This window comes from Macrobrachium rosenbergii, chromosome 5 (assembly GCF_040412425.1).
Source record: "Macrobrachium rosenbergii isolate ZJJX-2024 chromosome 5, ASM4041242v1, whole genome shotgun sequence".
NCBI lineage: Eukaryota > Metazoa > Arthropoda > Malacostraca > Decapoda > Palaemonidae > Macrobrachium > Macrobrachium rosenbergii.
Genome location: NC_089745.1, coordinates 10,093,209 through 10,120,917, shown reverse-complemented (window position 1 = coordinate 10,120,917; position 27,709 = coordinate 10,093,209). Strand labels below are relative to the sequence as shown.

Below are 27,709 nucleotides of genomic sequence, written 5' to 3'. Positions count from 1 at the left end.
TTGGCCTAAATTCTATATTCAGTTAAATGCAGTTCAATTCAAGAGACACTTTTCGAAATGGTAAGAATAAAAGCACAGCGGGAGGAAGCAAGTTCCAAAGCGCCACCTGTTTCAGTTGCACTGTCTTTTTAAATGCCATGACCACGTGATGGCTGAACCGGGATGCCCAATGTAGCCCAGGCTAGAGGGAAACAAATCATATGAGAAGTGGGAAGAGGATTGTTACTTACTACTTCTCTCGGAAGTGGGGTGTTTTAAGAATCGGGGAAAACAGAGGCAGGAGTAGAATCCATGGCGTGGAAATAGAGATATAGTAACATGACTGCAACCATCTGCAGTATCATCAAGTGTCTAATTAACTCATTAAGTCACCAGGGGTACAATGTGTTTTAAGGACTACTTAATTAACTAACCTCATCTACGATAGAACTTGGATACCCTTGTATATGTGTGTATAAATATGGCCTCTACATGTGTATGCTAGTATGCGTATGTATAGACACACATATATATGTATGTATTTATATACATATATATATATATATATATATATATATATATATATATATATATATATATATATATATATATATATATATATATATATATATATATATATATATATATATTTACAATAAATTCCATAGAAGGATTGCCTCCTCTTTCACATGAATACCTAGCCTCATAACCCCTTTCCTACTTCAACTGCGACCATCCTCCCTCAACTAACAACACCACACAAAACACCACATCATCCCACGTCAATTCAGTACTGAAATATAACCTTCTTCGGCCTTTATATATTTCGCAGAGCAGAATATAGTATTTAAGCCAAAGGCCAGGCGCTGGGACCTGTGAGGTCATTCAGCGCTGAAACGGAAACTGACAGCAAAAAGGTTTGAGAGGCGTAACAGGAGGGAAGCCTCGCAGTTACACTGTGAAACAATTGTTAGGGGAAGGGCTGGGAAAGTAGGATGGAAGAAAGAGAATATGAACGGAGGTACAGGAAAAAGAATGAAAAGGGTTGCGGCTAGGGCCCGAAGGGACGCTACGCAAAGAAACCTCAAGTAATGCCTACAGCGCACCGCGTGAGGTGCACTGACGGCGCTACCCTCCCAAGGGGTATATATTCCGCAGGGGAAACGTGAGATCGTAATTTCCCTCCCTGTTGAGAATGACTCAGCGCGAAAAACGTGACTTTTAAAAACCCACTTCACAAGCTGGGCCTCTGTGAGTGTTTCAATGACCAAGCTTCGAATTGCTTGGCACAAGAGCGCTTGCAAGCGCTATTGTATTTTATTCGTTGAAGTATATGCCTTTTTGCGTCCTGTTTGTGCGTTTAATTGCTTGTTGAGTGGGCTGCGTTTGTTTGTTACGGTCTTGTGGTTTGTGATTTCTCTGCTTGAGGGCGTCGCGTGCTTTGGACGCTTGCTTTGCGAGTTAAGGGCATTTTTGTATAATAATAATAATAATAATAATAATGAATGAGTTGTTGGTGTAATAATTTTAACCTGAAAATAAACTGAAAAAGGAGACACACCCATATTTATATAATATATATATTTGTATATATACTGTATATATGTGTGTGTGTGTGTGTGTGCGTGTGTGTGTGTGTCATTGTTTCTGAACTAAGCGTCGGTTCGAATCCCGGCCGGCGCAGAAGCACTTATCAATTATAGTTTCCCTTGGATGTAAATTTTTCTCTAGGCACAGTGAATACGATACTGAACGATATTGGTAGCCTAATATTTCTGAATATAGAAGAATCATGCTTGTATTAGTACCAAATATACATATATTTATATATATATAAATATAATATGCATATATATAAATATAAAGGTGTGTATTTATATATCGTTCTCTAAGGTATACTTAATTTAATTCTGAATGTATATCACTTAATCTATAGTTAAAGCACCATTTTGCGCGAAGGCTAATTTTGCTTTAGAGTGCACAGAAGTGAAAGCAAGCACCTGACCTTCACATTAAATATTTAGGTTGTAAATAAACTGTCAACAAAGAGATATGAAGGAGCGTTTGCAAGGAATCAATAGCTAGATATGAGTTGAAGTGGTTTGAGAGTACATTACAGTATTTCTCTCTCTCTCTCTCTCTCTCTCTCTCTCTCTCTCTCTCTCTCTCTCTCTCTCTCTCTCTCTCTCTAAAACACTTGCACGAGGGGAAATTGACTTTATAGTTACGTAAAATAAACCTAAGTTACAATCTCTCTCTCTCTCTCTCTCTCTCTCTCTCTCTCTCTCTCTCTCTCTCTCTCTCTCTCTAAAACACTTGCTCGAGAAATTGACTTTATAGTTGCGTAAAATAAACCTAAGTTACAATCTCTCTCTCTCTCTCTCTCTCTCTCTCTCTCTCTCTCTCTCTCTCTCTCTCTCTCTCTATATATATATATATATATATATATATATATATATATATATATATATATATATGTATATGTATGTATATATATATATATTATATATATATATATATATATATATATATATATATATATATATATATGTATAATTATACAATGTGTGGGCGCGCACGCGTAAGTCTGCGTATATTATGTAATCATTCATCTGTGCCTCGTTAAAAGAAAGACGAACTCCGTGGCGGCCTTGCAAGACTAATTATCAAAGACATCTTGCTCTCTCTCACAGCAGTTGTTCTCTATCACTTTGTTTTCGAGTAAATGTCTTGTGTACGAATCATTGTGTACGTTTTCTATTTTGTATTTTCTTTAAGTAATGGAAAATTTATCATTATATTTGATTAACGTCGGTTTAATGGGTTTACGCCGAACCAGAAGTCTACTGCGTATTATTGTTATTGTTATTGCTAAGAGATTCACAATTTTGTGAAAAACAATCTGTACGCTAGCACTCATGAGGAATGCCGTTCATGTGTTCGAAAGTCTTTGTATGTTTTACATAGTAATAGATAATTGTGGATTTTTATTACACATTATTATTATTATTAATTATTATTATTATTATTCATGTTGTTGTTAAGGTAGTTGTTTTTGTTGTTGGTGTAAATTGTCGGTACAATAGTCAAGTTTTTCGTCCTTATATTAAAGACTCTGTGAAAATGTCACGATATAATTTAACATAATGTGGCCAGTTCTAATACGGAATTCTTAGAATCGTTACAATGCATGTAATCGAGGATTGAACATATGCTTATAATGCTCCTTCATTGTAAAATGAGTTAAAAAAAAAAAAAACTTGTCACAAAATTTAGCGTTCTGATGCAAGCGGTAACGGATACAAATGAGGCCTAAAAGCCAAAAGTATAAGATAAGCTACATCCCTACTCGAGAGAAATTGTCTACCAAAACGTGCAAAAAAACTCTGCTCTCTTGATGGTACTCGCGGCAATGAGTCATAATGAGGCCCGAAAGCCAGCCGCGTAATTAAGCGAGTTTACAGTGCCCACTCATTCCCTCTCGATGGTTCACACACTCGGTTCCATTCCCCCTACAATCATTCCTCTCATCCGCTCCATAAACAAGGCGAAGATGTCATCTGATACGTGAGCCGTTGCAACGGCTAATCCCCTCTACTACAGTACTACCATTGCTATGGCAACACTGTTTTGTCTCCTCAACTTTCGTCCTCTGTCACTGGCTGGCCCGTTTCGTTCGAGGAATCGTTTGGTTGCTAAACATCTCACGTCAGCTGGGGTTTTGGTCGTGACTAAATGGATACGTTCATAACAGCTGTATCTTCCTTGATTCCTTGTGTAAATATTGTCAAGCGACAGCTCCTTCAGATTTTATACTGGTTTCTGGTTTGTTTTATAACAGTATTTAGTCACTGCCGTTATCATTACTATCTGTATTCGGTCTAATTACGATTATTATTACGTTTGTTATTATTGTGACTGTTGAGGTGCCTCATACTCGCATTCGCTTAATTTGTTTTCATCAGTTAAGTACTTAAAAAATATACAGTAAGCGTCAGTTGTCTACCCCATTAATCGTATACAGTTCTTGTTATACACATAAAACAATATGCTAATGCAGCCATATTCGTGTAGTTAGTTGCTCAGTAATTTTTTTTATTATGTGCTGACATAACACATACTCACCAACAGTTAATCATCATGATGAGACTTAAATGCTATTTGTGGTGGTGATTCTCTCTCTCTCTCTCTCTCTCTCTCTCTCTTCTTTTTCCATTAGTTTTCACATCTCACTGAGACTCGCTCCTGCTTGCATCAGTCTCCAATGTTCTGTTAATCCTGTAATCGACCCCAACTTCCTGTTCGGACTTGGTGTCTGATTTATATTTAGAATACCATTGGTGAGGCAGCTTTGTAAGGTCAACTGCTGTCTTACCAGCTTTTCCCTATATTTTGTTTCAGATTCCTTTCAGATAAAAGGACAAGGCAAAAAAGTCCCCATATCCTCGAATGAATAGAATGAATAACTTAGTACAGCGCTTGGCCTCTCTTTGTGGTGTTGTCAACGATATATATATATATATATATATATTGTATATATATATATATATATATATATATATATATATATATATATATATATACATATTGTTATTGTTATGGGGTTGGCTGATGAGTTTATTAACTAATTAATGTAATTTATGAGGCCCTGAGTTGCTAATGACCCACGTGACCTGTCAGTTAAAGTTATCGTTAACCTCAAAGACAGACAATTACTTAATTAAATAAGGCTGCCAGCCGGGGAAACACAATACAAGGGATAAAGGGTTACCCTGTAACACATGGAAAAACCCCTTTACTTCCAGTTGGTCCCAACAAAGAAAGAATGTGTAGTTATAGAGAAATTACATGAACTTTCTTAGTCGGACACAGTCAATTTTCCCTTTGCTCAAAGTAGAGTTATAATGCAACGAAGTATGTGAGATATCATACACAGTTGTATTATTGAAGGCTAATTCTCTTCCGAACAATGGGATTGAGACAAAAGGCTGCCTGAATGCTGAAAATTATGTACATAACCTTCCCTAATTCTTAATTACTGCACGGGAATAGTTGAATGTCGCTAAGCAATATTAATTATTCTTACACTAGACTTCATAAATGTAAATTGGTCATACCAATCGTAGATGGTGGCGAAGAGGGAAAACAAAGGAACTGGAAATACAGAAAGAGATATCAGCGAGTCGACGAAAATTTGGCAAATTTCAAACTTAACATTGACGTAGGTCGCTGCGCATGCAACTGACTATCGGAAGTCTTGGAAATAGCCGTTGGCTCACTAATATCAGTGAAACAGTAAGAGGGCAAGTACAAAGAATTAGTTATACACACGCGTGTGCCTCGCGTGACCTCCTGGCTCTCTTTCTGACCTCTTTCGGTTGGAGTGTTTGTCGCATCGGCATGCCTAATGCCTTGGGGCAGTCTGAAATTTGGACAAACATCGCCGATACATAGAATAGGGGAAAAAGAAGCTTAAGACCACCTTTACTAGAGGTTACTTGGTGAACCCTCCCTATGGTGTTAGGCCCCTAATGCTAACTAAGACGTTACTTTTTTTTTAAATACCCAGCCTATCCCTGAGTAGGCGAAGATGCCTTCTTGTCTTTGTTCAACGTCATTTTTCAACAATATATATACATATATATATATATATATATATATATATATATATATATATATATATATATATATATATATATATATATATATATATAGAGAGAGAGAGAGAGAGAGAGAGAGAGAGAGAGAGAGAGAGAGAGAGAGAGAGAGAGATGAAGTTAAAAAGTTAATGAGCTGGTTAACAGCTCTCCTAGGGCTGGCCCAAAGGATTAGATTTATTTTACGTGGCCAAGAACCAACTGGTTACCTAGCGACGGGACCTACAGCTTATTGTGGAATCCGAACCACATTATGACGAGAAATGAATTTCTATCACCAGAAATAAATTCCTCTAATTCTTCACTGGCCGCTCGGAGAGTCGAACGCTGGGACAACAGCATGCTAGCCGAGAGCTCTACCCACCCCTCCAATGAGGAACTGAGACAGAGATGATGATGATGGTGATGATGATGATGATGATGGTAGATGAATTAAAAACACTAGGAAAGGTTAGAAACGGTAATACGGTATGTGATCATCATATTATTACGAGTGTCAACACACAGCAAAAAGGGAAATAGAATGTATGAAAAATTTATTTTGTTGAAAGTTATTTTTGTTTTGCATATACCATTCACACTCAACCGTCAAATCAAGGCGAAATGGATGGAAAATTGATTGTTATGCATGTACTGTTATTCATAGGCAAAATCAAGAATGTATGAAAATGATTATTTGTTTGCTTATATTTTTTTATTTACTCCCAAAAAGTATATGAAACTGAGTGATCACTAAACATGGATTTTTTTCCTACATGGAAAATCCATGAGGAGAACATTTATGAACGTGAATAATTATATGCATGTATTTTATTGATTTATGTGCATAAGATATGGCCATTTTCATGCATACATTATTGCTTATGCATGCGTTTGATAAGTATTGACTCTCTTCATTGATGTTCATATGGTAAAGTAATTTTTATGCTTACAGTACTGCTCATGCATGCATTTGATCAGTAATGATTCTCCAAATAAGAAAACAAAATTAAATATTTCACTTTAGACCAATCATACTTACCTAATCGCCAACTAAGCGAAAAAATACTTCAGAAATTCACTTTAGACCAATCTTACTCACCTCTGTGGCGACCCTGGTGTAGTAGGTGGACTTCTGAAGGGAGGCGCCTTCGATGTCATCCTGCTTGGGGGCGTTTGGGCCCTTGTTTTCGAGGTGCTTGTAACACCGACATGTCTTGTCGTCGTGTTCTGTGTGTTTCTTCTCGCTGAGTTCGTCGATGGTATCCCCAGCCATCTTAACGAATGATTACGCAAGAAGAAGAAGAAGGAGGAGGAGGAGAAGAAGAGGAGGAGGAGGAGGAGGAGGAGGAGTTTGAGATGTAATTATAAGATGATGCGAAGTTGAAAGTCAAGACCTTTTCCAAATTGGCAGAAGGAGAAGAAGAAGAAGAAGCGTCGATGCTCAAGTGTCCTCGAGGATTTTAAAGGTGTTTGTTTACGTTTTCTGATTTTTCTTTTTCTTAATTTTTGACGATCACTCTTCCGAGGCTTGTTTTTATTTATTTATTTATTTTAGGATCCCGTTTCTAACTTGGCACCTTTCTCAAGTATAGTCTGATCTTTTGCTTAGAAGAACGGGCACTCGGTGGTATCACTTGGAGATAAGATTTGGCACACGTGAGATCACAGGTCGTTGTTTTGTTTTTTATTTCTGAAATTCAAGAAAATAATCGTCATGTATTTTTCCTTCAAAGTAGATGTTACACACACACACACACACACACAAAACACACACACACACACACACACACACATATATATATATATATATATATATATATATATATATATATATATATATATATATTATATATATATATATATATATATATATATATATATATATATATATATATATATATATATATATTGTGTGTGTGTGTGTCTGTGTAAAGATTTGACTGCTTGATACATAGAAAGCAATGGATACAAATGACATGAATAATTGTTAGCTTACGACGGTGACTAAAAATTATAGCTGCAAAACTTTACTTACTATTTCAGGGAAGGTGTATGAGAAGATCTTCATTTAAAAAGTAAATCAGATTACAGATGGACTGATAGGGGAAGAACAGTGTTGGTTTAAACAAGGAAGAGGGCTTGTGGATCCAACGTTTAATATGAAACAGTTGTGTGAAAATTTCAATTGAAAGTAAAGGACTAAGCTGTATGGGCTTAGGAGAAGGTTATGGGAGAATCAGTAAAGAGATCATTTGGATTGTGTTGAGAATATAATGGAGGGTGTTTGAAATATAAGGTATAGAAGGTAGATTGTTGAGGCTGGTTAAAATCTTTTATGGTGGAAGTGAAATGTTTGAGAATATTTAGGTGGGAGAGTGCCTGGTTTGATGCTGAAAAGGTTTAGTGACAAAGGTGGCCTCTGTCTCCATGGCTGTTCAGTATCTTTATGGTTGGACTGATGCAAAAAATCAAAGAAAGGACAGCATATTTAGGCGCAAAGTTGCCCGAAAAAAAAATATACATTCACGAGAGGGATGTTGAATTGTTGATGTTTGCAGATGATACAGTGCTGATTGGGTAGTGAGGAGAAACTGCAGATACTAGTAAACAAGTCTGAAAGTAATTTTTAGAGGATAAAGTTGAGAATAAATTTAAGCAAGTGTGAGTCTGAAGGTAAACTGAAGCTGGGAAGATGAAGCAATGAATGTCAGTATGCATAGGGGAAAATGAAAATGGTTGATCATCATAAGCATTTAAGGGTAAACATAATGGATGGTTATAAGATGAAAGATGTGAGTCCTGGATTAAGTAAGCAAGAAAGGTGGCTGGGTGTGTGCAAAAGACTATGAAGAGATTTGAGTTGTCTGTTCAAGCCTAGTTAGGAATGTATGAAGAGATTGTTGAGCCAACTTTCTTAAATGGAAGTGAAGTGTTGTTGTTGAATGCAAATGATACAGAGAAAGGTTAAAACTATTGAGTTTGTTACAAAGACTGTGCGGTTTAAGATGAACCAGTAGAGTTAGAAATTTGGAGATACATAGAACTGGTTAAAAGGATTAATATAAATGAAAGGTTTTTTCAGATCATTTTTAGATGGTTTGGTTATGTGGGGAGAATTAACGGCCGTAGACTTATGAAAAGTGTATAATTCAGGTGACAGGAAGACCTAGCAAAACAAGAAAAAGGTTGTAAAAAGGAAGGGCCCTAATATTCAGGAATCACTAAAGTAGATGCAAGGAAGAGGGTAGTGGCATAGTGTGTGTGTGTGTGTATGTGTATAGGGATTAGATGGGCATGTGGGTGTATGGATCAGCTTATGCTCTGGAGGGGTTTTTGAATGGGGGACACAGTTAAATATAAATTTCACAGAGACCATTGAGTTGTCTTTTCACTGGAGCCACCGTGGGATATATATATATATATATATATATATATATATATATATATATATATATATATATATATATCATCTTATGCTCTAAGAGGTTTTGACCGGGGTAAACCAGGAGTGTAATGTGGTAAATGAATTAAAAAAGTGATTATAATTCATATATACCATTGTTTTGTCATTTATATATATATATATGTATATATATATATATATATATATATATATATATATATATATATATATATATATATATATATATATTATATATATATATATATATATATATATATATAATGTGTGTTTGTGTAAACAAATGAGCATACGTCAATACAGATAAAAAAAATAAACAATCAATGCTAGTCAGGCAGTCAGCCACCGCCAACCCAGAAAATTTTCTGCGTCCCTAAATCTCTGTCAGCCTGGTCACTCCGGAGGTAGTAAAATCGTCAGGTATGCCTTTGGCATTTTCTTCTTAGTTATATTGTTTTTCTTTCTTTCCGTTTGGTTGAATGTGTCTATAAGATATATATATATATATATATATATATATATATATATATATATATATATATATATATATATATATATATATATCCTATTTATTTCTTTCCCTCCTTCATCTTTCTCTCGCGCGTCTGAGTGGGTATATCCACTTGTCCAGGTATAAAGGTAAGAATGCGATGACCTTGGCGTGGTGGCTACGGTGTCCATGCCCTGGGCCAAAAATCCCACTGTTTCTTCCTACCCAAAAAAAGAGGAAAGTATCAGGTAATACACATAACTAACGAACGTTTTGCACTTTATATCAACACAACACTGAGATTCTCGGCGACGCATCCTCACGTATACAAATGATGATGCTTTTCCAAACGTTTTATTAGTTTTACTAATAAAATATACGTGAAGCTGCGTATGATATCCTTGGAATTAGAAGTGTAATGACGCCTTTCAACAAGCACTCTGATCCTGAAGTAGAACATCACCACAGCAACAGAGCTTACTGGTGGAACAAGCTGGAGGCAAGCTTGGAACAGGTTAACAAGCGGGAGAGTGTTATCCCCCGGGGGCTCACTAATTATTCACTGACATCCCGTTCTTCGCCTCTTTATCATTGCGGAAAAGTCGTATCTTTACGAATGAATACTCCAGGGCGTTTTGTTTTTCACTTCTTTAGGCAAGTTCATGAACACCGTCCTTGGCCCCTGTAAGATGATGAGCTTAGCAGACGCGGATACTATGGTACTATGGCTGCGCCGAGCTTATGATGCTTAGACTCATAAACAAAATTTTTTCTCTTGAGTGAATTGTCATTTACAGGGAAACCTCACCAATTGCACATTCACCATTAAGGACCAGAGCACCTACTTAGCCCTCTGGTCTTCAACTGAGAGACCCCCTTGGTGAAATATCCTTGCAATCCGCAGCACCCTGGCTGCTCCTCCCCACCCTCCCCATCCCCATCTTTACAACTCAACCCCTTTACGTATCACCCCCAAACCCCCTCTTCTTCTCCAAGCCAGTGTCCGCTCTTTCTCTCCCCTTGGCAGTCAGTCTTTCTGGGCAGACCAAAACAACTCGCATTTACTCAGAAAACAAAGGATGCTTTTCACGTACTCTGAAGCCGTTTGACATCTTCTGTGAAAGCTCCCGTTCCGCGCCATTTAGACCAAGAATAGTGCATGCCTTCCTTCGTTAAAACTGTTTTCTTTATTTTCTAAGAATCTCTCTCTCTCTCTCTCTCTCTCTCTCTCTCTCTCTCTCTCTCTCTCTCTCTCTCTCATTCTTCTCGATCCTGACTGCCTTCTTCCCCGTCCTGCTCGTGATGCCCTTGGCATCTGGCGTTGCCCAATAAGTAGCAGCAGCTTCGCAAAGCTCTTGATATTCGGCGAATCCCTACAATTCTCTTCTTCTTTCCTTTTCTTCAGAAACAGAAACCACAGATGCATTCGTAGTCCGCTAGAATAATTATAGGATTACTCATGCAGTATAATGATTCATTAATTATTTTTCCTTTACTTATGCAAAACGTTAAAGTATACGATATTAAAGGGAACTTTTTGTTGCCGCGTTTGAAAACGGTAACGTAATCATTTCATGACTCTCAGTTTCCTCATTGCAAAATCTCGAGTAAGATTTCGTCCTTCGGAATAGGAAAGAAATAAAATAGACAGACGTAAAAACCCACTAACCTGATTCTCTTTAGTTCAGCGAACGAAAGCAAGCACCAGTAATAAAATTCGTTCAGATAGTACGATGTTGTTTTCCGTTTCCCACTGATCCGGAAATAGCAAGCGATAAAACATTGTGTTCCTCAAAATTGACTTCTTAACAGTTTGTAATTCTCCGTAATTACTCAAGATGTAATGGTTCTCAGGAAAGTGATCAGTAAGTCGATCTCATTAATGGTTCTCAGAAAGTGAAATGTGGTAGATCTCTGTACAAACTTAAAGTGCAATGGTTCTCTTTGAATGCTTTGAGTGTGGTGGTCTCATTAATTATTCTCATTAATTATTAGAAAGAATTTAATGTTCCTCAGTACTTGAAATTCTGTTGAAAGCAATGTTTTTCCAATTGGTTTGTACCAAAAACAGTACAATTATTATTATTATTATTATTATTATTATTATTATTATTATTATTATTATTATTGTAGAAATAATCAACACACAATCACGTGTGGAACAGAAATAAATTACTGACTCACATCAGGATCGAACCCAGGTCTTCAGTTGAAAAACCTGGGTTCGATCCTGATGTGAATCAAAGAAATTAATATTATTATTATTACCAGTGATATTGTTGGTTTTTCTTTCAATCATATTCAGCCTACACTATAAATATCACACAGACAAATGCGTGTATGTATACAGTGTATAATGAAAATGCACATGGTTCCCAGTAATTCATCAGTCGCTCCCAGAATATAACGCCGCACCCGATAGCACGCATTAGTCTTACAAATAGTAACGGTGAATAGTACTAGAAGTCAATCACTCCCACCCCCTCTTCGCCATTTAAAGCACCGAATAGACCGAGAGTTCCCCAGGAAAAATTTAAACCTAGGCACGGCACGATTTCAGAGGCGGTGTATTTTGCCATATTAAACTGTTTCAACGATTTATGCAATCATATATCATTCTATCATCTTTGGAATGTTTACTGTTAACAGAAATGACTAGAATAGGAAGCTTAGGCGTCCTTAACGCTGGCAGTACCGCCTGTAGCTTTAGTTATCTAATGAGTATTTTTTTGAAGAGAGTTGCCGGTGCAGACAAGTATCACACTACGATATGTATGAATGTTTATTGATTCCTTGCATTTTCATTATACACCGTATACGTACACGCGTTTGTTTGTATGATATTTATAGTGTGGGCTGAATATGATTGAGAAAAAAAAGAGACAATCATTGCTAATAATAATAATAATAATAATAATAATAATAATAATAATAATAATAATAATAATAATAATAATATTGTTTTCGGTACAAACCAGTGTGAAAAAATTGCTTTCAAGTATGATATTTATAGTGGGGCTTTCATTGAGAAAAAAAGACAATCATTAATAATAATAATAATAATAATACTGTTTTTCAATAAAAAATACACGAAAAATTATCTTTGCATGCGTAAATATGCTTTCGAAACTATATATATATGAAACAATAAAACACTATTTAAACGTTGCAACCATATATTTCGGCACTTGTACATATAGAATATGTATATATATATATATATATATATATATATATATATATATTATATATTATAAGACATTTAAAACAATCTCACCTTCAATCTATTGTTAGATAAAATAAAGAAATTGAAATAAGTGCGCTGAACGACTGACCATATGCTAAAGTGTCCCGTGTGCATAAAGACATTCGTAAATCCTTTTATAAAGGTTTTTTCCGACCTTTCCTTCAGACTGGATAAAATGCAGTCTGTCGAGAAGTATAGCTGACGAATACGCATACAAAATTGCAATAAGATAACATACGCTTGCAATACTACCGTGTTGCAAGAAAGGCAAAAAATCATGGTACGAGTTTTATTTATTTTTTTTTAGAATGTCTAAAAGGTACGTTTTTCATTTATCGATTATTTTTACTCACACCTGTGTACGAGGTAGTGACACCTGTGTACGAGGTAGTGGGTGAGGGGTAAGTGGCCGGGGAGAGAGAGAGAGAGAGAGAGAGAGAGAGAGAGAGAGAGAGAGAGAGAGAGAGAGAGACGCGGAAAATTCTTCCCAGTTAGTCAACAGTCATACGCATAGTCTCATGGCTTCCTATCTCGACTCCCTTCTGAGAATCTTACAGTCAGAGTCTCTGAAAATCATGTTCTGAACATAGCCCTCTAACAGTCTAACTCCTTTCTCAGGAAATAAGCATTTTAATAACAGTTAGTGACTGACAATCAAGACCTGCACGTAGTTTAATGACCAGATGACTCCTTGTGACCTTACCTAGACACAGCTGGTCCCACGGCTCGCGGCCTCTTCATCTTCTTTCTGTTTTCTTTAGGATCTGGACTTCGAAACGACATAGATAACTCACTGAACATCAAGACACCACACAACATGAAAACGACAAACTGTGCTGTTTCACATTAGGACTGCTATACCATTAAAGCTACGTACCACTCTGGGTGATTGACCTAAACACCCCTATAACTCACTTGCTTCTAGGAAAGTGAGGAGTCGTGATATCGCTCGTAACAATGTCTGCTCGTGGCTTGAAAACAAAACTGCCTCGCTTAATGGTTTCTCGAAACCTGTTAGCAGAATCAATCATCCTCCCAGTTCAGAATAATGTTATAATAGTCCCATTTATAGTCGTGGGTCTTTGATTACGTAATTATGCAATTACACTTCGCTTGGTGTCCTTGAGTCCGTAACACACCTCCCTCGCATGATTAATACATGACGCATGAATGGGAAGAGCTGAACGGAAATGTTATTTATCTGTTCAGGAGGATAAGGAAGTTGGCCAATGGAGAATTTCTTGGAGGAAAACACGTTGACTACAGAGATATATAAATAGTCACAGGGGAGTTACATTAAATGTAAGTCGAAAATATACAGAAGAATTATATTAAATATAATGCGAAATTAGAAACGAGGTATTTTAAATGTAAGGAGAAAATATACAAAAGAATTATACAAAATATAAGACGATAATACACAGTGGAATTATATTAACTGTAAGGCGAAAATATACAGAGGAATTATATTAAATACAAGGAATTATATTAAATGCAAGGCGAAAATATACAGAGGAATTTTATTAACTGTAAGGCGAAAATATACAAAGGAATGTTATTAACTGTAAGGCGAAAATATACAGAGGAATCATATTAGATGTAGGCGAAAATATGCAGAGGAATTATATTAAAAGGCAAAAATATACGGAGGAATTATATTAAATGTAAGGCGAAAATATACGGAGGAATTATATCAAATGTAAGGCGAAAATATACGGAGGAATTATATTGATTGTAAGGCGAAAATATACAGAGGAATTATATTAAATGTAAAGCGAAAATGTATGGAGGATTTATATTATGTACGTAAGCTGAAAATATTTTACTAAAGCGATTGAAAATGATCAAAACTCCAAACAAGGAAATATATATTATATGAAGTTATTATGAAGTCTGAGCGGATGATATTGACAATGGAAATGACTGCAATGGAGATTGGAAATATGATAATGTTATGAACCGTCAAATATTTTCCTCCTTTTTGGGGGGTGGTTCCGGGAAGTGTTATCCTTTAAGTTCGTATAGTTTCGGGATGAAGTTGCTAGTCCCATGGCCGTCCCACCTATACACAAAGTGCGACCAACTTCAGTCGAGTAAACTGTTAGGTACAAAATTCACTGTTTACATCAACAAAAGCAAATTGATTATAAGGGAATAAACCCAAAAAGTTCCGTGTCGGTGGCGATCGCTAACGTTGTCAAGCCAATCTTAGAACACAAACAACCAATCGGTCGTACCGCTAACTAACAGAAATATTGCGTCACGTTACGGAAGGAATTGCATTACAAAGACGTGTTGAGGCTTCAGTTCTCTTTAAATTTCTTTTTATTATCGTCTGTTTTTTGAATCGTCGACCCTGACAAGAGGATGTGGGCCCAGATGTGTTCGTCAGTTAGCGTATGACACACAATAGACCTAGACCTAGTCAAAGTTTATATCATTTACTGACGTGGATATCTTTAGAACACTGATGTAACACTGCAGGTGTTGAGACAGGTGTCATTATGACTCCGTTTTTTGAACTCGCCCCAGAATCAACAGCGAACGTTTGACCACCGGGTCGGATCTAAATCTATCTTGGTGAAACGTAAACTAGGCCAGACATAATGTAGGAAAACACTGGGCGTCGCGTAAGCTACGCGTATAAACAAAAAAGCACTTGCTTCTCTTTCCCCTACTTTTCTGTTTCCCGTTTTCCTTACATTGATTGCTATTCTTATATAATTTTTTTTATAGATTTTTCAAATAAGACAAAGTTAGTGGATAATCCTTAAACTCACAACAAACCGTTAGCGCGTTGCGCTCAGAAAGTTAGTGCGTACGAAGTTCACAGTTAAATTAGACTGAGTCAATACCGCATAGAGTGTTCAGGCGAAGTATCACATCGAGTCAATACATTCCCGCAACTTTTAGCAAGATTGTATCGAGGAGAAGTTGCACAGTGAAAACTGAAAATTTTCGAAGTCTTCTCGCCAGTTAAACACATAAAACTACAAATCCGGGCCATTTTATGGTTGATAGGACTAATGTTGATATTATTAACACGTGTTGAGTCTATAAATCCACGTTACTTGACGCTACTAAGACTATTATTGATATTATTAACACGTTCAAATTATAAATCGACGCTACTTCACGCTACTAAAACTCTTATTAATAATATTAGAATGTTCAAATTATAAATCCACGCTACTTAACGCTACTAAGACTATTATTGATATTATTAACACGTGTTCATATTATAAACAGACGCTACTTCACGCTACTAAAGCTCTTATTAATAATAATATTAGAATGTCCAAACTATAAATCCACGCTACTTTACACTGCTAAAACTTGTTAATATTATTAACACGTCTTCAAATTAAAAAACCACGCTACGTTACACTACTTAGACTATTATTATTAATATATTATATTGTGAGCACGTGTTCAGACTATAAATTCACGCTGATTTACCCACTAATACTGTCATTAATGTTATCAACACTTCTTCAGCCTATAAATGGCCGATACTTTACGCTATTATTATTATTATTATTATTATTATTATTATTATTATTATTATTATTATTATTATTATTATTAACAGGTATTCAAAACTCGAAACGCATCTCCTAACCACGTCTCACCTTGAGGAAATCCCGGCAACAATTTCCTCCATAACGAAAGACAAGGTTAATACATTTTTGTCTCCCTTCCGATGCGTCATCGTTATGACGTCATCACCCTATTTTCCGGGTTAACGGCAACGTCACGCGATGCCCCAGGGTATTTGGTATCTAAATTTAACTTTGGTGAGAGAGAGAGAGAGAGAGAGAGAGAGAGAGAGAGAGAGAGACAGACTAGCAGGCTAACATAGGAAAATATTAAACAAATGAATATAGAAACCGATAAATAAAAGTGATATACAAATAAATAAAAAAAATTATTACTCCATTGTCTCTCAGGCCTCAATGTGACGCATTATCTACAAACCAAGATCAAAGTCGTACGGAATCAGATATGAATAAAGAAACCAACCTTGATACTAATTTAAGCCTAACTCTCTCTTATCATTTATCATAAGGAACACGCGAGCACGCATATTACAATCGCGTTGTTGGCGCTCTCTCTCTCTCTCTCTCTCTCTCTCTCTCTCTCTCTCTCTCTCTCTCTCTCTCTCTCTTTTTCCTTTTTTATGTCATTACATTCACTTACATTTACAACGAGCTTCTTGTCTACTTAAGGAGCAAGAGAGAGCGCTGGCACAAGGCCATCAGGTTTAACAGTAAGTAGGTATTAGTCATTAGTTATTCTATATTGGTGCAATATTTTCGGATGAACATAGATTTAAGAGTATATATATATATATATATATATATATATATATATATATATATAATGTATATAAATACACATATATAATTTGTTAGTTAAATCTTTTTCTTATGTTTCTGAAGCCATTGGTCGCATCAAACGGTGTGTCAAACGTTTCTCTCTCTCTCTCTCTCTCTCTCTCTCTCTCTCTCTCTCTCTCTCATATATATATATATATATATATATATATATATATATATATATATATATATATATATATATATATAAATAACTTATCAACTTACTTAACGACTAAAACAATGTCTGACTTAGTAGTCTCGTGTTCACTTCCCCCGCACAACAAAATGAATATTCACTTCTCTCAACATCACTACGAATGCCTCACCAAGTTAACAAGGCTTCTCGAACGCCGTGTCCTGATATCATCCGCCTCTCCTGTTTCTTGAAGTTTATCTCACAACGTCCAGCCTGAAACTAGTCAGATGAAGAGAGAGAGAGACAAAGTACACATCCTCAAACGTATAGGAAATCATTTTTTACTTTCCCGTACGTCAGGAGAGTTCCGAGTCTTCCCGCTAAATGACGTCAGAAAAACCACGCGTTTGTGATGCATCTCCTTGGTGTTTGCTGGGGTGGGGTGGCTGTGGGGTGGTGTGTATTTGTTAGGCTCGTGGTAGGGGAAGGATACATCTTTTCCAGGAGGTACTGTTGAAGTATTACATCTGTGCTTTCTTCTTCTTCTTCTTCTTCTTCTTCTTCTTCTTCTTCTTCTTCTTCTTGGGCTTCAGGGCGTAACTTTGCCAATCCTTTATCTGTGTGCACAAAGTCGCTCTGATGCATATATCAGTTTATATATATATATATATATATGTGTGAATTGGATTGTTTAAATTGGTTACATCAGTCACAAGAGTTCTCTGTGAACTGTTGCCTCAGCCCGTCTGATTACGTATTCAGATTAATGTATTTTCTGCCTTTCTCTGTACTCACTGAGTCACTGAGTATATAATCAGTTTATTCGGTCTCTTGGTGTTCAGATCGTTTGGACTAACAAGACTTTGGTGGAAATCGGATCATTTAGTCGTTTAACATAAATTTTTGCTTCTTGTGCTTTCATTTCAGTCCTGGACACACACCCGTTTTCTGTTGCCGTGTTAGATCCAGTTGACATCGCAAAGGGTGATGATAAATGCCCTGAATTCAGTTCGATAACTCTTTAAGAGTTTCGAGTGTTCTTCTGAATGCCACAAAGACCATTGGATCCCACGATGGTTAAACTTTAATAAAATCTAACTGCAGCAACCAAATTGAAGCTTCGGGTCTGTAAATAAACATGAATAATTTTCTCCTTTGCATCAGAGGTCTATACGTTGCTGTGCTGTCGTTAGCAAAAACGGGTTTGGCGAACGTATGTGAGCGAACATGAGTAACACTTGCAAGCATATTACGCAACATTATCTGGATTTCCTTCGTAGTTGTCTGAGATGAGGTGGCAACTTGGCATTCTGTAACTGATCGTTAAGACTCAGACCCCCAATAGGTTGTCTCCTAATATGCAGAAGTAACATCGAATTATTATTATTATTATTATTATTATTATTATTATTATTATTATTATTATTATTCAGAAGATGAAACCTGTTCATATGGAACAAGCCCACAGGGGCCCTTGACTTGAAATTCAAGCTTCTAAAGAAAATGGTCACTATAAAGGAGTAACGTGAAAGGCATTATATATTACCTGTACTAGGCATAGAGTGAAACAGTTGCATAGCCAGTGCACTGAATTTCGTAAGACAGACATACACTCGTACAAGCACACACACACACACACACACTGTAGGAAAACAGCCACCGAAGAATCGGACAATAAGTCTCAGAAATTCCGATTCAGCCAAGTGATAGAAGACCTTGCCTGTGGTTTCCTTTATTTTTTTTTTTTAAGAGAAAATTAAGATCCAAGGTGCTGTGTCTATCAAGGAAGTTGCAGATTACACAGTACCAGAAGAAATGAGTTCTTGTTCCATCTTCTCTTACTTGTAACCTGGAAAGTCAGTATGTCTGGATACATATAACTGGAAAATATTTTTACCATCTTAAAATTTACGTGAAATTTAGGAGGTATTTCCTAATGGAGCTACCTTTGACAAAACAACAAGAAGTATAATTGCAGAGTGTCATAAGAACGGGAGATTTAATTAAAGTTACAAACTTTATTATATAAATATTTTAGAATGACCTGCATTCAGATAACAACCAATATTCGAAGTGAATCTTTTTGTTTACACCCTGGCAACAAGTTAATCAGTAGGATGACTGGTATTGATTTGAAGTACAAGAGCTGCCGGTGATTTCAACAGCATTCTTGCTCAAGATAACTCTGTTGCAGCTCAATAATATGAACGAAACCAAAGAATAGTTTAACTAAACAGTGGCAATTCGTTTATTTGTCTCGTTGGAGGAAAGTGACTTTGGGATCTCAGAGAAGGCCTCGGTAGAAGTGCCCTTAGACCCGGAAGAAGAAAGAGGTCTTGGGTCACAGAATTGCCGGTGAAATGTGTAGAGGCTTAAGGGAATTAGATAAAAGCAAAAATGGGGCGGAAGCTGTTTTTTGTAGGAGGGCATTGTGGGCAGGGGTTAAGTTGAACAGATTCGTGTTTTCTGGAGAGGTTACGCAAGGCCCGTTATAGACTAAGCAAATACAAGGACATAAAGATTTGTAAGGCTGACAAAGGTGGGGGGGGGGACGGTTGCAGTATTAGTAATGCATACCATAGATTACGAAAACAAGTTAGAACAATTGTTAAATGATGAAAACATCTACGAGGCTTGCAGTAAAAAAAAACGGACGTAAGGGGGTTACAATGGAATTTTAATAAAAAAAAAATAAGGGAAGCTTTGACTAAAATCCAGGACAAAACTAAAAGAAAAGAATTAGAACATGGAATAATATCAGGGGAAAGCCCAGAGATCCCATATATTTATGATAGCCCAAAGATTCATAAGGAAGGGTGCCCGCTTAGACCGATCGTGGCATCGACGAGATCACCGCAGAGGAAGCTGGAGAAATCTCTTCCAACACAATGGGAAAGTGGGTGGGTTTAGTATCTGAAGGGCATCTGAAACATAACATGAACCTTATAGATGAATTATCCAAAAGTAACGTAAAAGAATGTAAATTTGCAAACTTAGATTTAACTTCCCTGTTTACCAACGTACCAGTCAAGAAGACGATGGAAGTAATGAAAAAGAATATGGAGGAAGGGTTTACACATGAGACTTCGATCATGACGTTTTGATAAAATTGTTGTCAGCGGCCCTCGGCGTCAATGTGTTTAAGTGGGGCGAAGACCATTACATCTTGGCTAACATTTTTATGGAATGGTTTGCAACGGAAGAGGTGGGTAAGTTAAATAAAGGGAACTTAAACACAATCAAATGGGTAAGATGCGTGGATGACATCTTGATCTATATATATAAAAATAGATGTATGTATGAATGTGTGTGTGTGTATGTTCCACATACACTCTGAAATGCATTGGGCAATTTCAACCAAACTTGGTATACTTATGACTTACCATCTGGGAAAGAACAATGTGGGGGTAAGACATCACTGGCACCAAAGGGGGTGGGGTGTGTGGGAAGGGGGTGAAATGTAAAATTTACAGAAAACAACAAATATTAGTGTCTAATCCATAGTTTTCGAGGTCGCTTAGATGAGTAGTAACACTCCCGATGCCCTTTAAGTCCAAGTTCAGCACCGATAGGGAGGGCAGGGGTTGGGAAGTGGGTGATATGCAAAAATAACCAAAACAACAGATATAAGATTCTAATCCATAGTTTTTGAGGTTCGTGAGAAGAATAGTGACACTACCGATGCCCTTTAAGTCCAAGTTCAGCCCTGATTGGAGGGTGGGGAGGGAAGGGGGTGACATGTAAGAATAACCGAAAACGACAGACATTAGTGTCTAATCCAAAGTTTTTGAGGTCGCTGAGAAACAAGTGACACTCCTGACACCCTTTAAGTCCAAGTTCAGTCCCGATAGGAAGGGGGTTGGGAAGGTAGTGACATGTAAAAATAACCGAAAACTACAGATATTAGTGTCTAATCCATAGTTTTTGAGGTTGCTGATATGAATAGTGAAAGTCCCGATGCCCTTTAAGTCCAAGTTCAGCCCCGATAGGAAGGGCTGGGGAGTTGAGAAGAAATGACAGGTAAACTTGGGGATGTTAGGGAGGAGAGAGAGGTAGAGATAGTTTATCGAATGTCATTCAGAGATTTTCCGGGCAGTGCCGGGTTGGTCAACAAGTATATATATATATATATATATATATATATATATATATATATATATATATATATATATATACATACACATACATATATATATATATATGTATATATATATATACATACATATATATATATATATATATATATATATATATATATATATATATATATATATATATATATATATATATATATATATATCGCTGTTTGTGTCTAAATCCAAATCATTCTTTATTAGTCATTCAGTTCTTTATTGAAAAATCGTAACCACTGAAATTCGTGATGAAATAAAAACATATTTCCAAAAAATCTCCTTCTAGGAAAAAAAAAGGGAAACTAGAAAACGAACCATTATATAAACACAAACACACATGTAAAATCAAGTTGAGTGATGAAACATATCACGTCGACCTCCCGTGCACTTTCACAAGATTGGCTCCAGCGAAATTTCTTCAAGAATTTTCAGCTTCTGAAGGATCTATATCTATTTACGCATGGTTTTACATATACATGTATACATATAATTAGAAAAGGTGACGGAGAATTCCTCTAAATCTCTACCATCTGCTCGACGAGACTGACATCCCAAGCAGTCCCCAAGAATTCCCGAAGGCAGAAGCAGCTCCAGCGGAGACGAAAACGTCTACAGAATCCAGACGGGTCACTTGTGGCAGATTACAAAACCTGGGATAACCCAAGAGACAGTTCAGCTCACTCGAAGTCATCCATCCTCGGATGACTTCAGTTGAGAGGAAGAGGAACACATCGAAGAAGCTCTGGAAAGAACAGAGAAGGATCTGCGCCAAAAGGTCGAGGAAGCGATTAGGAGACACGAATACGTCTCAAACCTGGAGAAGGAGACTTTAGCCGGCGAGCGAAGAGGACTCTGCTTTTTGCGAATACATGATGATGACTTTGCAGAGAAACAAACCAGGACAACGCCGACGTAGGAGACACAAGAAGGACGAAGCCGTTGGGAAGCCAGTCCTGGTGGAAGCTTCCCCGTGTCACAGAGATGCAGCGATCGGTGGAGTTGGCGGCAAATACTCGAAATTTTGCCTAGGGTACCCATTCCTGCCATCTGATACCTCTTGGTGGGGACCTAGGGAAGAGTGATACCTATTTCACATGTTTTTCAGTGGCAACCTCTGGCGTGGCGTAAAAACTCCTAAGTTCAATGCCTGCAAAATATGTGAAATGGATCTTCCCATTCGGACCTCAGGCATCGAGGAACACCGTCAGGATTCGCTGCATTTCTCGTGAATGCGATGTGGAAAGCTTTCTACCTACAGCCAAGGAGTAATTCCTTTCCATCTAGGATAGTCGTGTTTCCTACAATGAGCTGCGAAATGACTGGTTTCGGGACTCTGCAAAGGATTCATCTGTTTTCTACATAAAAGCTGAGACGGAATAGGATCTTGGCTAGCTAACAGAGAAGAGAATGGGGAAGGGCCCACCCCTGGTAAAAATAAACCCCCCACTTCCATGATGCTCTATTGGCGAGGATGCCCCAGAGGTGAGATCACTTATGATCGGTAAAGGCCACAAATTTATTCTATCTATCTATCTATCTATCTATCTATCTATCTATCTATCTATCTATCTGTCTGTCTATATATATATATATATATATATATATATATATATATATATATATATATATATATATATATATATATATATATATATATATATATATATATATATCATGGGTTTTGTTTGGAATCCTTCAACCTGATCATCAAAACAAATGTATTTGTAAAATGTACAGAGAACTCAAAGCTTTCGTTCATACTTCTGTTAAGGTTTGTAGATGATTTTACAAACACATATCGCTTTGCTAACCAAGTATATTATTGTGGGCGCATCTGTACATAACTGAGAGGCAATGAAGTTTGAACATCGCATTTCAGATATATGTGGAAATACATACACACACACACATACATCCATTTATATATCTACATATATATATATATATATATATATATATATATATATATATATATATATATATATATATATATATATATATATAAATGGATGTATGTGTGTGTGTATTTTCCACATATACTCTGAAATGCACTGAGCAATCTCAACCAAACTTGGTACACATATGGCTTACCATCTGGGAAAGAACACTGTGGGGGTAAGACGTCACTGGCACTAAAGGGTTAGGGTGTGGGAAGGGGGTGAAATGTAAAAATTACAGAAAACGACAGATATTAGTGTCTAATCCATAGTTTTCAAGGTCGCTGAGATGAATAGTGATACCCCGGATGCTCTTTAAGTCAAGACCAGATAGGGAACATGTAAAAATAAAACAAAACAACAGATATTACTCCATGATTGCCCTTAAAGTCCACTCCTGGGATGCCCTTCAGCCAAGTTCAGCCTGATAGGAAGGGGGCCTGAAGCTGACTCAAAGTGCAACAGGAGTGTCAGTATTAATCTCAGCGACCTCAAAAACTATGGATTAGATACTAATATCTGTCGTTTTCAGTTACTTTTACATGCCACCCCCTTCCCACCCATTCTCAACTCCCCTTCCTACCATGGCTGAACTTGGACTTGAAGGGCATTGGGAGTGTCACTATTCTTCTCAGGGACCTCGAAAACTATGGAATAGGCACTAATATCTGTTGTTTCTGTTATTTTTACATGTCACCCCCTTCCCATCCCCCCATATCGGGGCTGAACTTGGACTTAAAGGGCATTGGGAGTGTCACTATTCATCTCAGCGACCTTGAAAACTGTGGATTAGACACTAACACCTGTCGTTTTCTGTAAGGCGGTTGGTGACATGTAAAAATAACCGAAAACGACAGATAGTAGTGTCTAATCCACAGTTTTCAAGGTCCCTGGGGAGAATAATGACACTCCCGAATGCCCTTTAAGTCCAAGTTCAGCCCCAGTAGGAAGGAGGGTGAGAAGGGGTGGGGAGGGGATAACAGGTAAAAATAATCGAAAACGACAGACATTAGTGTCTAATCCACAGTTTTCGAGGTCGCTGAGATGAATAGTGACATTCCCGATGCCCTTCAAGTCCAAATTCAGCCCTGATAGGAAGGGGTGGGTTGAGAAGGGGTGAAATATAAAATGTCAAAAACGACAGATATTAGAGTCTAATCCATAGTTTTTGAGATTGCTGGGATGAATAGAGACACTCCCCATGCCCTTCAAGTCCAAGTTCAGCCCCAATAGGAATTTGGGGGGGGGGAGGTGAGAACATTTTAGACGGAAGAAAACAATTAGTCCCGGACAACAACACTATTACACCCATCAACAGTAGGCTAGATCATTTCAAACTGATACGCAGTTACAAAAACACCATTAGGAATAAAATAGTCAGAAACAAAAAGTTGGTAGAGGGGGAAGAGGTAAAGGGGGGTGGTCTTAGCGTGTCTAGAATGTGAAGAGCGTTACTTCGGCAAAAGCGGCAGATCTTGCAAAGACCGAGGCAAACAACACTTACAAAACATGATGCACTATAGTCAGATGTCAGCAGTCGCCAAGCATTGTTGGGAAAAAGACCACAAAATAGACTGGGAAAATATGAATTTTTTGGACAGGAACACAAACAAAATGGCCAGACTGACTGTTGAGAATGCCTTCATAGTATGCGCAAACAATGTAATAGCAGGCAACACTGGAAACGGATTTGAAGACAGCCTATCAAGAAAAATCATATACTCTGCAACAGAAAGGAAATGCAAAAACACAAGAAACTACATGGAAGATCCACACCTGGAAAGAATTACGGGCAGAGAAAGGCTAAGGTCACTAGGGCGGGGCAGCACAGGAGGATAATCTCTTTAATCCACTCCCCCACACACATATAAATACAGCTGGACCACGTGCCCGGTCATTCGACGGATACTTGACAATGAAGACTGTTAGTCCTGAAAAGCTTGTTAAGTTTTTATTGAATAAATATTTCTGCTAGATACCATCCGTTTCAATGAGGTCCTCTCTCTGTCTCTCTCATATATATATATATATATATATATATATATATATATATATATATATATATATATATATATATATAGAGAGAGAGAGAGAGAGAGAGAGAGAGAGAGAGAGAGAGCTGTTGTCTCTATTCGGGAGTAGCTCCGGATAAAAGCGAGGTAGTGGTCATTACCACATTTACACTTTTAACTGCTAAATCACGGATAAGCCTTCTGTGCAAAAAACTTTCACATTATCTGGATCGTACACCTGCACAGAAGGCTCACCAGCAACATGTTGAACCCTCACATGCATACTACGCCGTTCACCCTTACTTTTCACGTCATCAAGGCAATGTCCTTTGGGCCTACATTATTTATTTAATATATATTATATATATATATATATATATATATATATATATATATATATATATATATATATATATATATATATATTATATATATATATATATATGTATATGTATATATATATATATATATGCACTTTCAAAATTGCCATGGATCACGGACATTGTATGTTTTCATTTTTATAAAATATTAAGCAATCTCCCTGATAATAGACATGTCCAAAATAAAGACCAGATTGGAGGACGTGAAACAAAAGACAAACTAAGCCTGGACAAATATTAATATTTATAATTGTTAACATTTATATTGTAAAAATAAACAAAAAACTTTATCTCAAGTTTCTCAGATTTTCGGTGTAGCGCAGGAACTTCACAAATTTTTTCCCTTGCTAATATGACTGCCATTGGAAATAGGTCAACCCCAATATTTTTTTATCTTTTCATCTTTTTTTTATTCATTTATATGTTCTTGGTATTCAATCTGTGTAAATGCAGAATCTACTGGTCACTTTTGTAAATCTTAATCTTTCTGGTGGGATGCTGGGAGAAGACAACTAATGCAATATTTTCGCTCCACTTAACACTGTTATGTGTTATTCTATTTTCTGACACTGCGTTTTTATTCCGCTGCCGCAAGCGGTGCCGATCCGCCTTTATCAGTCGACTGATAGATTATAAGCCTTTCACACCAGAGCGGAGCGTTATTTTTCGCCGGAGCGCACCGCCTTGCATGAGCGGTGCCCCACTGGCTTTGCGCGGATCCGTTCGGCTGGCGGTGACAGTTGGGTATCATGTTCAATACGCGTCTTCACACCACGCGATTTTTTTCCGCCTCTTTTGCGGCGAGCAGGCTTGCAGTGCTTCTCGTGGAGTTGAATAAAAAACACACAGACATGGAACAAAATATTGATATTGAGTTACTTATTTCATTAGTAGAAATGAAACTAGTATTATGGGACAAAAGCCTAGAAGAATACAAATATCAGAGTTCCGTTACATCGACTTGGAAAGAAGTTTGCTGTGGGTTACGGGAGAATTTCGAGAGTCTGGATGATAAAGAAAAGGATGAATTTGGTAAGTATTTACTTCTCAGTTTACAAACATTCTTAGTATATTAATTGTGGCAAACCAGTTTTTGCAAAGATATTTAGGAAAATGTATAATTAATACACAAATCTAGTTATAAAGACATTCATTTAATTTCTCACATTCATATTTTAGAATATTGCCAACTCAAAGCTCCCTCTTCACTCATGAAAAAATTAGCAAACGCGTTTCTGATATCATTTGCTGCTGATCCTGCCCGTGCATCTGTAGGATATTCAAGTTCATCCAATCCAGTTATTGTTAATGTACTTTCAAAATTAATTCCATCAAGTTCTCTTACAAAATTGTGAAGCACACACAGCATGCCTTAACAACATTTATAGCAAGATGGGGAGAGACATTGAGAGGGCGATGGAATATCCTCCATTTGTTACTTAAAATTCCAAAAGCACACTCAACATATCTCCTCCCTCTACTTGAGCGGTAATTGAAGATTCTCTCTTTCACACAACTGTTTTCCTCCATACGGCGCATTAGGTTTGCATGCAGACCAAACGCTTCATTACCTAAAAGAACATGAGGAACATATGGTTCATGAGAACCGGGCAGTGGTTTTGGATGGGGCAAAGGAAAAAGATTTTGCTCCATACATTTCCAAAAAGATGTATTTTTGACAATGGTTAACTCACAATCTTTGGACGTTGTAAAGATCCGCAACCCCAGAGTACCCATGTAAAGATTGGCTATCCTTAGAATGAACTTGTTAACATCAGCCACCCCCCAGTACTGAACACGGCGAAGGGACATTCCATTTGGCCGACAACAAGCAGATGCACCGCCAGTATCAGAATGAGCTTGTTAACATCAGCCACCCCAAATATTAGCTTGTTAAGATAAACAACCCTCAGGTACTCTGGGGTTGCTGTTCTTTACAACGTCCCAATCTTTCCC

General features: G+C 37.1%; 1 protein-coding gene across 6 annotated transcripts in view; it reads right to left on the bottom strand.

Annotated features, from left to right (window-relative positions):
• Positions 1-15,626, bottom strand: part of LOC136838491 (calpain-A-like) — a 39,164-nt gene extending 23,538 nt beyond the window's left edge. The window contains exons 1-2 of one of the 6 annotated variants that reach the window (XM_067103481.1): positions 15,557-15,626; positions 6,718-7,308 (exon numbers count right to left, since the gene is read on the bottom strand). In XM_067103481.1, the coding sequence (XP_066959582.1) occupies positions 6,718-6,891 (174 nt within the window). In that variant the 5' untranslated portion in view covers positions 6,892-7,308; positions 15,557-15,626. Of the gene's footprint in view, positions 1-6,717; positions 7,309-10,324; positions 10,430-15,556 lie in introns of those variants that run through there. The other 5 variants (XM_067103487.1, XM_067103485.1, XM_067103480.1 and 2 more) reach the window with 5 other exon arrangements.
• Between the last annotated feature and the right edge of the window lie 12,083 nt (positions 15,627-27,709).